This window comes from Electrophorus electricus, chromosome 12 (genome assembly GCF_013358815.1).
Source record: "Electrophorus electricus isolate fEleEle1 chromosome 12, fEleEle1.pri, whole genome shotgun sequence".
In the NCBI taxonomy this organism is placed as follows: domain Eukaryota; kingdom Metazoa; phylum Chordata; class Actinopteri; order Gymnotiformes; family Gymnotidae; genus Electrophorus; species Electrophorus electricus.
Window position 1 is genome coordinate 7,850,415 of NC_049546.1, and position 13,540 is coordinate 7,863,954.

Here is a 13,540-nt window from a genome sequence, read left to right on the forward strand (position 1 = left end):
AATGAATCAAACTGTCACTGAAGCTGTTACAAGGCCTAAATTTTTCTGTCTGTGACTCATTGATTACAGACTCTCAAGCAGGGTGTACGCAAAGAAAAACAACCCAATGGATTCCCCTAGCACATTCTATTGCAGCACAGGCACTGGACAAAGGTGCAATGTGTTTGCTTGTGTTTGCTGGGGATGGAAAACTCGATTTAATTAAAGCTGTGTCCTAGTAGTGGTTGCGGGTCCTGACCAGCACCTGCAGGCTGAAGCACCTTTCAATTCATTAATCCCTCATACTGTGGCTCTTTGTTTCAACTAAATCCAGAAGGATTAGCCAAATGAGTAGTGCCTCAGCTGCTCACATAATAAGCATCTGAGCATAATGAGGGTCATTTACTAGGTTGCTAGATTGTCTAAAGTGTAAGCTAAGGGGCTGGGCTCTGTCCTTTACTTCCTGCAGAGTCAAGTGAACCAAGTGAAATGAGTGATTCAGTAGAGCCTGGCCGCTGATTGTCCCTGTCTGCTCCCTTTATGGCCGCTAGTAACACTGAGCCAGACAGACATGTCCTTCAGCCCCTGTGTATGTTATCATAAAGTCAAATGGGACGTGAAGCTCGTCTATTAGACAAATGACCACAGACATGGTGTGATGGAGGTGGCAAAACCCGATTTGAATGTGGGTCATCTGAGGCAATAGCTGGAGGTCTGTCACCCCAAAAAGACTTGCTGGCATTGCAGAACTTCTGGGTTGTTCCTCACAGTCCAAGGCACAAGATAAGATTACACTGGCCTATATTATCCCTATTCTGAGGTCCTTGTAGCAAAGGCGGGTTTGCAGTGACAGCCCTGTATCCGAAACCCACAGCTAACGAGGGAAACTCACCTCATGAAAGCCAAAGGCCACATCTGAGTGGAAGATTAATCATTTCAGTATTGATTTCTTATGAATAATGGATGTTTTGAAGGTTTCTCTTGATATGTATATGTTACTTTGATGTCTGCAGTCTAATATGCTCTATCTGAATCTACTGTCTGGAGTCCAGAGCAGTCCAGATGCTGCTCCAGAACTAGTTTTCCTTATCTTATTATCTTAACCTTATTACCACTTTGGTTTCAGGTCAGTATGAATTACTAATCTCTACTAGTGCCATTGCTCAGACACAGTTTACCACCAGTGCGGCACTAAGATGAGCTGGTATTTCCATATGAAATGCATTTTCCAGTACACAGACTGCAAGCAGGTACAGTATTTAGATGGGACTGCACTCATGGCACTTCAGGTGATGTTATATTGCCAAATATGAAACACTGTTTATAATATGACCAGCCACAAGCTTAGGAAAGTGACCAAATTCGACAAATATATGCTAGTCAATGATGTAATGCAACTCTAACACAGTACTTTAGTAAGACTCTGTTGGACTCTTAATGAGAACCACAGAGTCACCTAAACCTAGTAGGTCCTTTGGTTTATCAGTGATTTTGGTCTATAGGAAAACAACGTCCACAATAACACATTGTGGCATACCATTCGGTTTTTCCTTCCCTTTAATGTTGTTACTATCTCAAGGTCTGCACTAACGGAGAGTGCACGGTGTCACAGACCAGCAAATAATGGCACGATTTTTTTTAAGTATATATACCCTTAATGCGACATGAGTATGTACAAGGACGATAGCCGAAAATATGTTCTGATCCAGTATTTTTCCAGGTCTGCCGTGGGCTGACTAACAAATCGCCTCCTCGCCTAATTAAAAAAATTATAATTAAACGCTAACTATTTAGGTTCGACATCCAAACTCTTATAGAATATTTAGCATAAACAAAACAAATGTATTAACATGCTGCATATAAGCAACCTAGATTTAATACATTAGATCAGTCTTCAGCGCCTGTTTTCACGATGCTGCAAAAGTGCGTCATTCTGGACATTTTAGTCAGAGTAGGCGAAGCCTTTCCCGAGACCATAAAATGACTTAGAAACTCCTTCAAGTCTCTGTCAAATGCAATCCTCCTTCAGTAGTTCATAATACGTTCGATGAGCAGTCTTCGATGTTTTGAAACCTAAATACGCAGTAAGGATAAGTGGCTCATCAACTGTAAAACCAAATACTGCTGTCACCCTACATTATTCCGGTTAGTTGGAATAAAGCGCAGGGTGACTGGGATCATCGGAGGCACAGTTATAACGCATTTAACCGCATAGATATTTACTCAATTCTTCCTTCAGTCATCGTGAAATTGTTCGGACTGAGCACTATATAAATGTCATTGCCGTGTGTTCTATTGGTACTTCCTTAGGCTAACGTAATCGATGTCATTACAATATTAAGGATACAAAAGCAACTGATAAAACTCGCTAAAATGCAGTGAAATGAAGAGAAGCACCGGCGCCTGCACTTCACGACGTCACTGTTTCAGTTGCAAAGTATAACGACAATTATGAATAAACGGAGAGAAGACATCCAGTCGAAAACAGCGACAGCGCAAACAAGTCACAGGGTCTACATTTCAAGTTACACATGCACACAGTAACAATGCCCGTTGTAAACCGCATATTTGTCTACGTACAACTACATACCGTTGCTGATGCTGGCCACTTTAATGGGGCGTCTTGTGTAGCAACTGACGGACGCCGAGCAGTAGTCGTCGTTGTGTGGGTCGGGAGAGCAAGCCGAGGGAGGGGCCGAGTGTGGGCTGGGTTCTTTCGATACAGGCTCAGCTTCAGAGCTAAGTGAGCTGCTTGCAGCAACCTTGGCTGCAGCCTCTCGCCAATAGTGCTACAGACGCAGCCACTGCTGAAGAGGAGGAGCGGGCTGGGCTGGGGTGGGGGAAGAGGTGTTGGCGAGGGACGGGAGGGGGAGGCGGGCTTGGAGTGTCAATATACTCACCTATGCACTAACGGTTAGTGCGGTTAGTGACTCTTTCATCACGAAACCCTTGCGTTAAGGACAGATAGCTGGAGTAGTAAAAGCATTAATGTACTTTTTCAGTCCTGCCTGTAAATCTGATAAACATTCTCCAGAATTCAAGAAGTGTAATAGCAAAGTTTAATACTAAAACATTAATTCAGCAGCGAAATATGAAAGTATAAATATGAAAGTGCAGAATTCCCATGGGTTCAAAGTGGTTTCAGAGTTCACAGGATAAGACGCAGGCATATATCTGCAGCAATGGGAGCATTCACATCTATATGCACAACAAACAGGCTCAAGAGACAAATCACTTTCCTATACATTTAACATACCTAAAGAAGTATTAGAATCTTTTTCTATTTTTATTTTATGTTAATGCAAATATACCTGCTCAGGCACCTGTAAAATATAGTGTAATTATGACATCCTGCTTTTTAGCCCCATAACTAAAGAACAAGAACAGCCACTCTGCTGGGCTTCTATTTTGCCCTGTTGGATATCAGTGCTGAATGCCTTTGTGCTATGGTGGCTTGCGCTGCGTCTGGGAGAAGGTGTGATGAGGGATCTACATTCCAGACAGTTGTTTGGTGCAAAGTGTTTATAGTTATGTGGCTGTTCATCCAGATGACTCATATTTCCTGTCCTCTCCCAACTGAGCAGTCACAGATATTTTCTGACTCACTTTCATCTGATGTTATTCAGCACCAGTACAATGATGGAGGTGCTTGGGACAAATGACACATATGCAATCACCGTAAAACACAGTAACTTTTTTAATGCTACATTTATCTAGTAATGTGTCATTTGTATCTGGGATCTCTATGGGTGCAGAAAACATCTTAAACTGTATAGATCTTTCGTTTATAGAAAATATACAGTGCATAAGTATTCGCCCTCCCTTGATTTTTTCACATTTTGTTTTGTTACAACACTTCAATTTATATAGCACCTTTCTCACACCCTTGGTCACTATAAGGAAACATTAAAAAAAGAACTTCAGTGAGCAGGTCAGTGAACAGAGTTAGGTTTTGAAGGAGGAAAGTGAGGAAAAGTGGTGAACAGAATGTGTTCCATAGTTTGGTGACAATGCCACCAATCTGCCACCAGCAGTGACCAGTCTGAATGATGGGACAGTCTAAAGGGCCTAAATGTTCAGGCAAGGCAAGTGGGGTGCAGGAGCTCCACTAAATAGGCTGAGGATAGACCATATAGAAATGTAAAAATTTGTGTGTTAGTAGGAGGAGTTTAAACTGAATGCAAAGCAGAACATAAGCAGCCAGAGAAACTGAAATAAAATTGGAGTGATATCAGCTGATTTTATGGAATATGTGTAGGAGAGTATCCTTGCAGCTGAGCGAATTGTTTTTTGGAAAACCAATGAGAAGGGACTTATAGTAGTCTAAGCAGGATGATACAAAAGCACAAACTAGAGTTTCAGTATCTTTTTTGGAAAGCAGAGGGCAAAGACCAGTAAAAAAAAAGGATGCTAGAAGAATAAAAGCTATTTTGACCAAAGACTTAATGTGAGGTTTGAAAGAAAGGACAGAATCAAAAAGTATACCTAGGTCATTTATGGACTACTATTAAAGGTTTTATAGTCACACCATTTAAGCTGAGTGAGAAGTCAGTGAGGTTTTCCATAATACAAATTAAATTTTTATCAATGTTTCAGAATGTTACTCTTCATATATTGTCTGAGCTCTTGAAAGCAAGATATTAGGTACGAGGTGGCAGGGTAGTTTTGGTGATAACATAGATTTGAGTATCATCATCATAATAGTGAAGATTAAGTCCATTATTATTTGAAAAATAAGGTGTAATGTTTTTGTTTTTTATCAACTAGCACTTCCAACATCGATTTCAAATGTTTTTTTTCATCATTGATTTCAAACATTTTTTTTTCAACATTGATTCCAGCACTCAGCACTGACTCAGCATACACGTACCTGGTGTTACTGACACAGTCTCCAGCAGCACTGATTCCAGGTTGCTCTTGCAACAAAGGAAAAGATTACACTTTATTGCAAGGAATTCCATAGCTCAATGATGCAAAAATGGGGTGAGAAATCAGTGCCTGAGGACCTTGACTGGTGATGCAAAGCTTGCGCTTGGAATCATTCTGCAGTGATATCAATATCCAAACCCTAAATTATTCAACACAATCCATTATTTATGGCTCACCTACCCTGCTGAGGAAGTCTGAAATCCCATGAATTAACATCCTGGAAAAACCCTTAGTTATGGAACCTATTAAGCAATAACTGTCACAAACTTGTGACATACAACCTCCAGCTCTAAAAATGCAGTATTTACATTAATTTTGAATTCAAATAGTCATGTCAGTCTAGACACTGTATAGATACAGTTTTCCATGTCAGTAGTCACAAAATAGTACTGTATCCCATAAAGCCCAATGACACATGAAGAAATATTTAAATCCACAAGAGTTTATGTGAAAATAGAGGAAAAAAGAGAGAAGTAGAGTGATCTTGAAATTATTACTGGACTTCAAAGTCCACTGTAAACATCAACTATCAGTAACTGCCCAACTGCCCAAACAAAAATCAGAATTGCCCATTCTAATGACGACTAATGTATTTTGCTGAATTGTTTACAAATACATACATTTTATAGTAGAGTTGTTTTCACCAAACACCTATAGTTGAATCCAATGAAATTATAATGTGAATTTTGTTTTGCTTTTAATCCCTTAGAAATTCAGAGCCTTTGGGTACAGTTTAAAACCCCTACTAATAGAAAAACCCTAGATGGGATGAGTAAGCTCTCAAATCGTACTGTAAAAACCTGCTGTCCATAGTCCTCTTCAGTCTATGAGACCAGAAACAGAGGCAGATAAACTCAATGATACAATGAACAGCAATGATAGCATCCTATGGTCTTTAGTATCCAATTCACTACATAATTGGAACAGGAAACCAGCCAGTTGCATGGCCGCTGAATATAGTATTAAACCTGTATATATATTCTAAATATATTACTTAAGCTTTGATTCTGCTGGTTGATGTTCTTTTTTGTCATTTGATGTGTAAACCACTGGTTACCCTTGTAAATGCATCAGCATTTTTGAATAGCATTGTGTGTCTCTGTGATTTGCTGTCCTTATGTACATTACCAAAATACCTGTGCAGCTCACCCACACAAAAGGTGAAGCTGGAATATGGTATCAAGAGTGAAATGCTTGTATGCTTATATAACACTTGCCAAGCTCAGACAGCAGGTGTAATAATCATCAACTCTGCAGAGGCAAAGCCACAGGGCTTGGTAAAGGAAATTAGCAACTCACAGGTCACAGGTCAGGGCCAGGCTCCAGCTGCAGGGGTTAATGTGATGACATAATGCATGGCAGCCCTACTCACAGGGGTAACTCAGTACACTAGCATATAGTGCTTACTCACTGTCCTGTTTAGTACCAGCAACTATATTCAGAAGTCTAATGTTTCTGCCTACACGTTAACCTTTGAGTATGCTGAATTCCTAACTGATGCAGCAATGCAGGCCACCATGTTGTGGAACAGAGAGCAACTCTGCAATAGTGAGCTCATCGATCACTATGACTCAGCAATAGTGAGCTCACTGATCACTATGCCACCTCTTTCTCTCTATCTCTCTCTCATTTTCTCTCAGAACCCCTCTCCAGCTCCCCTGAAGAAATGAAGGAGCATAGGAACTCATGAAGGCACCATGACTGAATCGGGGTAGATATGCTGCTGATATGGGTCAGCCCCACTCCATCAGGGATGGGCTGCATTTATAGTTTCTTAATGCAGCATTAAGGATTGTGTGTGTGTGTGTGTATGTGTGTGTGTGTGTGTGTGTGTGTGTGTGTGTGTGTGAGAGTTGATGTGTGTGTTCATACACCTTACTATCCAATGTGAAGGCTGAGGGCACTTCTCACCTTTGAGGTCATAAGATTAGAATGTTTCTGAAAGATTGGGTTAATGCAGTATACAGACAAACAGGCCAGTCTTCAGACAGATCAGAAAACTCACATCTATCATCAAACACCATCGAAACCTATAAAATGGCCATGAGCTGCAGAAATATTTTTGTCTATTCATATTGTTTAGCACAAACAGTTTGGGGCAGCCAGATGTTGCAGTGACATGTTCAACTATGCTACTGCCCTACAGGGTTTACTTTCAACTTTAGGGCTCACTATGACCTGAGTGCAAATCTGCAGTACACTGTTTACATCCACAAGAGGGCATCGCATCATACCTTTTAAGCGTTCTTGTGCTGATTCATTGCAGTGTCATTAAACCCTTCATAAACCCTTCATAAAGGAAACATTAAACCCTTCATAACCTTTCATCACTTCTAACATAGCAGTTGTTTTCATATTATGTAATGATTATATATTTTAAACCAAGGTATCATATGCTTCCATTTGTGAAGTCTAAATATTATATTCTCACTCTTATATTTTCAAAAGGTCAGCTACATTTTTAAACTCAATTTTTATGACTAGTGTGATATTCTCTAAATTGATGTCTTGAACTAATTATAGTCATGTGTACTTGTTATTTTGAATTTTGTACTTCTGTATTAAAGCAGCTTTAGCAGCCATGTTTACTCACCATAACAAGATCTCCAGGTAAATCAAAGTTTATATTAAACCATCTACTTACAATCCTAAACTAATATCCAATAATATTTGGAGCATTTCCCCTGTGCTGCATAGCTGATGTAGATCTGTGCATATGGTTGAAATATGGTTGAAAATAGTATGAACTCAGGAGCCTGTGCTGGGCTGTAGTGTGTTGTGGTGTGCTCTAGTGTGCTGTGGAGTGTTGTGGTGTGATATGGTGAGGTGTGGTATGCTGTGGTGTTCTATACTGTACTGTGGTGTGGTGGGGCGTGGTGTGCCGTGCTGTGCTGTGGTGTGATGTGGTGTGTTGTGGCATAGTATGGTATGGAGTATTGTGGTGAGGTGTGGAATGGTGTGCTGTGATGTGGTTTAATATGGTGTGATATATTGAGGTGTGCTGTGCTGTGCAGTGGTGTGCTGTGATATCGTATGGTGTGCTGTGATGTGGTGTGCTGTGGTGTGCTGTGATATGGTGTGGTATGGTGTGCTGTGGTGTGCTGTGATATGGTGTGCTGTGCTGTGGTTTCATATGGTGTGGTGTGTTATGCTGTGCAGTTGTGTGATGTGGTGTGATATGGTATAATGTGGTGTAGCACAGTCAGAGATGTCATTGAGAAGTAGCAGTTCCAGTCAGTCACCAGCTCATAGACCAGTCATCGCAATCTGATATAATGAATATATAATATAAATATATAATCATACATATACATACATATACATATATAATCATGCCCTTCAGCAGGAGTTTCTAGTATTGTCTTGGCCCTCCTGCTTGAATAGTTCACCTATTGGCACTGCCTAAGGAGCATGCAGTCATGGAAACAGTGGAACACACTCAACTAACAAAAACACTGCTTTAGAAACATCTAATAGAGCAGAAGCAGAAGTAGTTGTTTGCCTTAAAGCAAAAATTAAATGCTGCATTAAATTTTTGATTAACTGAATGGCTGTATTTGTAAAGACAGATATAGGATCATTTAAGTGTAAATTCGAACTAAATACTGGGTGACTGCAAATTGTGAAACTGTTTTTTGAATTTGAACCAGCGTGTTGTGATCATCAATATGTCACCCTGGTGTGCATATCTGATACCACTGGAGGTACTACATTACTTGCACTTCAGTAATGTTCAACCAGCAGAGACTCTTTTATGCTGATATCAGATCAGATTTTTCTAAGCAAACTGGAACCTTAACCATTACAAAAAATACTAAAAACTGACATCAGAGTCTGTGAAATGGCAACTTCCACCATCATAATCAGAGGCATAACTTATAACTAGTTCGCTGATACTGAACAAATCATTACATGAAACAAACCAGTTTCACTCATTTTAATGTTCATCTGGATTTTCAATCATAGGAGTCAGCATGTTTGATTTAAAAGGAATACAATTATCTAAGTATACATAATTCAGCACATCATTGCTAGTATTTGTTACCAGAGAATTAAAGGCTGCTTGCCACTAGTCAGGAATCTCCTATAGCTATGTGGTATAATGTATCTAAACCCTGCAAAAACATGAAGAAGCCTCAGATAGCCTAAGCACAATCCTGCATAAGATGGAAAGTGAATAGCACTACCAGCACATCCTGACTGGACTGAAGCACACCAGAGCCCTTAAATCCTGCCTGAGAATCCCATATTCAGGCTTATTCAATACACTAAAGACCCATTCCAGCACATATACAAACATATTTACACACACACACACACACACACACACACACACACACACGCACACACGCATAGATACACACCTACATACAGATACCTACACACGTGCACACACACACACACACACACATACACACACACACACACACACATACACACACACACACACACACACACACACACACTGCAGCAGTAGAGGCTGACCATGCAGTCTCTCCTCCCATCAGCACTGTGATGTCTCTAGCAGTGCAGTGAGCTGAGCTGCCGTGTGTGGGAGGGGGCATCTACAATTCACTCATGTTACACAGTATAGTATGCCATGAGCTGAACCAGCTGCATTGCCTTGTGTCCTGTTATTACGACATGTGTCCTTGGAGCCCTGATACCCATAAGCAAATATTTTCTGACATCCCGCTTTGAAAGTAAGAAATGAAAACGTATTTATGTGTTTCATTTTTGCTATGATGCCCCATTAGACTCTTTGTGTTTGGTTCAAAATGAGACTGACCTCTGACCTCTGCAGAGAACTGGGCGGAGTGTCGTGTTATGAAGAGCTGCAGCTCATGGTCCAGGTCACATGCTGCAAGGCTGGTGTCCCATGAGCGGATCCCTGCAATCAGATTAAAGCAAGCAACCTTACTGCATACATCCTGCAGACAGAGAAACAAGCAACTATACTCCACACATAAGGCATGGGGGAACACTCATGCTGCATCCACTTCAATTTCATGTGGTTCATCTCTCTAAGCATTTAATGGCATTGCAATTCTTTAAATCTTTCACTTTGTGTTGCCTGACATAGTTAAATATTTGTAGTATGACAAGAAAGATCCAGTTGTGACCATGTTTTAGGTGATTGTGCCAATTTCAGAAAAAAATCACCTGGGAACCAATGTGCACTGATGCTCTGTGTCCACTCTCACTGCTAGCACAACTTCTGTGGGATATTTCCTGTGTCAACCAACTATTTGTGGAATCTCATTAAGTGTTTCATAACAGTGAGCAAAAATGCAGATGGTTTACATGATAACTGCGACAGATTCGCTGAACACAGCATTCTGAATTGGTGAAACCAAATACTCATGCCTCTCTCCTTTTCTTCATTACCACTATGCTTCAGAATTATTCATGGATATTATTTTCCTTAGATTCTGGTTCTTTAGTATTAAAAATAAACACACTGCAGTGCTCTGAAATGCTGTGTCACTTACCAGGTATATAAGATACAAGGCCTCCTCCCCCCACACTCCATACTCCCATAAGCTCCTCCCTTCCACTGGCTAGTAAGAGATCTTTGGCTGCAGCCCACATGCACAAAGACCCATGAGACTCTTGAAGAATAAAGATTCCCTTTCAGTTGTTAATCACACATGAAAAATATATAAAGTCCAAGGAAAAGTACTCTTTGGTTGTTTCTGGGCAGCCAAAACAAACTTTTGTGCTGAATAATTTTGTGGCTGGTAAATTTTCCATGGAGGCTTTCTAAGCCTCCATGGAATGGTGTTTGGGTAGCCATGCACACAGCTGTTTTCTAATCTCTCTGAATGAAGCTTTCAGCACCTGCATTTTACATCAGTACCTTTGGATGCTGAGAGAAGCCAGATGAATATGTCAAGAGCAGTCTTCCACACAACTGCCTTACTTTCAGAGTGTCTTTGCATTTTCGGTTCTGCTTTGTGTATAAAATCAGGCCAGAGACACAAATTAAGCCTATCTGCAAAACAACACTGGACTATGAAATATATTCAAAATTGACCTTTGCAAGAAAAAATGGATCCAAAGATGGGAAGCCCTTAAGCTTTAGGTATATAGTGTTCTCTGAATACAAGGCTCACTGCAAAAAGATGGAAAAATCTAAAGAAAGAAAGTGCAAACTTGATTACGTTTATCAAACAATAACTTCTGTACACATGAGAAAGAAATGGAAAGAATTATGTCATGACATAGTCCTAGATACAATGACTTCCGATTTGATTATAAACAATATATACGGCTTTATTAACAGCAATAAGGTTTATATTTACCAAGTAACATTGGTGCGTTTACACATCATTTTTGGTATGATTCTTTCAGTAAAAGTTTAACTGTAAACTTCATACGGCTTCTGAAGATTATATTATGCTAATTAGATTTTCACAACAAAAGAAGCTACATGTCAGATGATCTAACATTCTGAGACTTAAACATGGAGTCTCTGCATTGTCCAATAAACCAATCATATATGCTCACAGTATAAATTAATCTGTTTTTAGTTTTTTGGGTTTTTTTGGAGCAGTGCTCACTAAGGTTGCCTCTCGGGTGATAAGTGTACACATTCACATGAGGAACAAAGTGAGCTTTCATGAATATATGTATGTTATCTTTGCCTGTGACTCTCCTTGTGAAAGTGTGTAGTATATTATGTGAACAGTATGTTTATGATGAGATTGCTATAATAACATTAAGTTGAACAAGAATGTGTTTTTAGCTGTAGTTAAAGGTTCCAAATGATTGGATACATGTTATTCTATGATTGCAGTGACTAGAGACTAGTTTGCCTGTACACTGTAGGAAAAAAAAATATCTGTGATCTTAAAATGTTAAGTCCAGTGAAAGTCGAATAGTACGTTAACGCAATGCAAAACATATTATATGATCAGCACTAGATCTAAGATCTAATCTAAGTTGGCAAAAAAGGGAGATCTAAATGAAAGCTATGATAACACAAAGTCTGTTTCATTGTTTACATTGTCATTACTTTGCTAAGACAGCTTGGTCCTTTCTGGCTAGTGTAGCTAAGACATATTCAGCTGAAACAAGAACGTCATGTTATGTCATGTATCTTATTCGACATACCACCTATCTGTAAGAAAATACCAAAGCCTTTTAATGTAAACAAATATCTAATCAACACAAATGCTATTAATCCAGCTACCCAAAGCAGGAAGTGCCGTAATTCCACGTTCATGGCGCAGTGCCCAGCAACAACTCTCTCGACGTCGCCGCAGTATGCGCTATAAGCGATGCCAAACAGGAGTGGTTTCATCAGATGCAGTTTCTTTTCAGAGGAAGAAAATACCTCATGAAATTGTTTAATACTGAGTCATCCTGTAGTGATATACACGTTTACAATATTTTGTACTTTGCAGGAATAGTACAATATTGTACAATAACAACTGCCACGCAGTTCTGTTTCTCGCACAACTTAAAGTAGACTAGCGTTAAGTGATGGATCAGCAAACATGACATTAAAACTTGATCGGCACAAAAATCCTGCCTCCTACATTTCTTCAGTAATTTTCACAAAGCGATGTGGTTACTTTAACTTAACGGTAATATATATCTGAGCGAAAGGACCCACCTAACTAGCATTGAGCAGCCAAAATACAAGCAAACAGAAAGCCTACACAATTATAATATCATGTAGGCTTCGAAGACTTCAAATTTTGTTTTCAGTATCTGTACAATAATAATCATGTAGATGATGGCAATGATTCAGATTAGACAGCATCACTCACCTCGCTCGATGTGCTGTTTTGCGATCTGTAGCTGGTGGTCTGTGGCTATCTCACCTATCACAATCAACATGTAAAAGTTTCCACGGTTGTATGTTGGGCCACGGCGGCGGTGCTGTCCAGGGTGCTGGAGCCGATCATCGGTGTCTTCGTCCTCCTCTACAGCTGATAGCGCGCCTCGGAGAGGAATCTCCATGGCAACAGTACCTGGAGCCGACGCTGGGCCCAAATCAATCTCCATGACAACTGCTTCTGCCACGGGCTCAACTTGCGAAGTTAAGGGTGGGAGGGTCAAGGCGAGAGAAACATCGCGAAATCCGGGAGCAATTTACGCGCGTCTGATTGGTCAAAAAGCCCGTGCATCTGAATGATGTCATAACTGTCACCAAAAAGTGGAGAATTCATGCAATTATCTACAAGAAGAAACATAAATGCGGAGAAAGAAAACGGTTAAGTCAATGATATGTTATTATGACAAAGGTCTGTGTAAAATTAGTTCGAATTCATTCGACTCAAAATGTTCTTCACAAACAGAATCTACAGTAAGCAGAGCAACATAGACAACTCAACAGCCAACCCTCAGATATCAAATCATACAAACTCTCATTTATCAAAGGACAGTGAACGAAACAAAACAAGCAGGTCGAAAAGGCTTGCAAAAATAACCCGTTGTTTCTATGAATTTGCTTAGATACTGCAAGTTAGATACTGTAACATCACTATTTTTAAAATCTTGACTACCTCACTGAAATGTGTACCCTGCTCGATTAGAGTTAAATGTCGGTTTACGCCACGTTTCAGATTTTTCTAGAACAGGGATTAGATAGAATATGCGCAGATCCCTGACTTTCGTATAA

At 40.0% G+C, this 13,540-nt stretch overlaps 1 protein-coding gene across 2 annotated transcripts in view; it reads right to left on the reverse strand.

Annotated features, from left to right (window-relative positions):
- map1ab (microtubule-associated protein 1Ab) overlaps window positions 1-12,820 on the reverse strand; it is a 36,133-nt gene extending 23,313 nt beyond the window's left edge. The window contains exons 1-2 of one of the 2 annotated variants that reach the window (XM_027013865.2): window positions 12,687-12,820; window positions 9,698-9,799 (exon numbers count right to left, since the gene is read on the reverse strand). In XM_027013865.2, the coding sequence (XP_026869666.2) occupies window positions 9,698-9,799; window positions 12,687-12,756 (172 nt within the window). In that variant the 5' untranslated portion in view covers window positions 12,757-12,820. Of the gene's footprint in view, window positions 1-2,569; window positions 2,741-9,697; window positions 9,800-12,686 lie in introns of those variants that run through there. The other variant, XM_027013866.2, reaches the window with a different exon arrangement.
- Window positions 12,821-13,540: the final 720 nt, after the last annotated feature.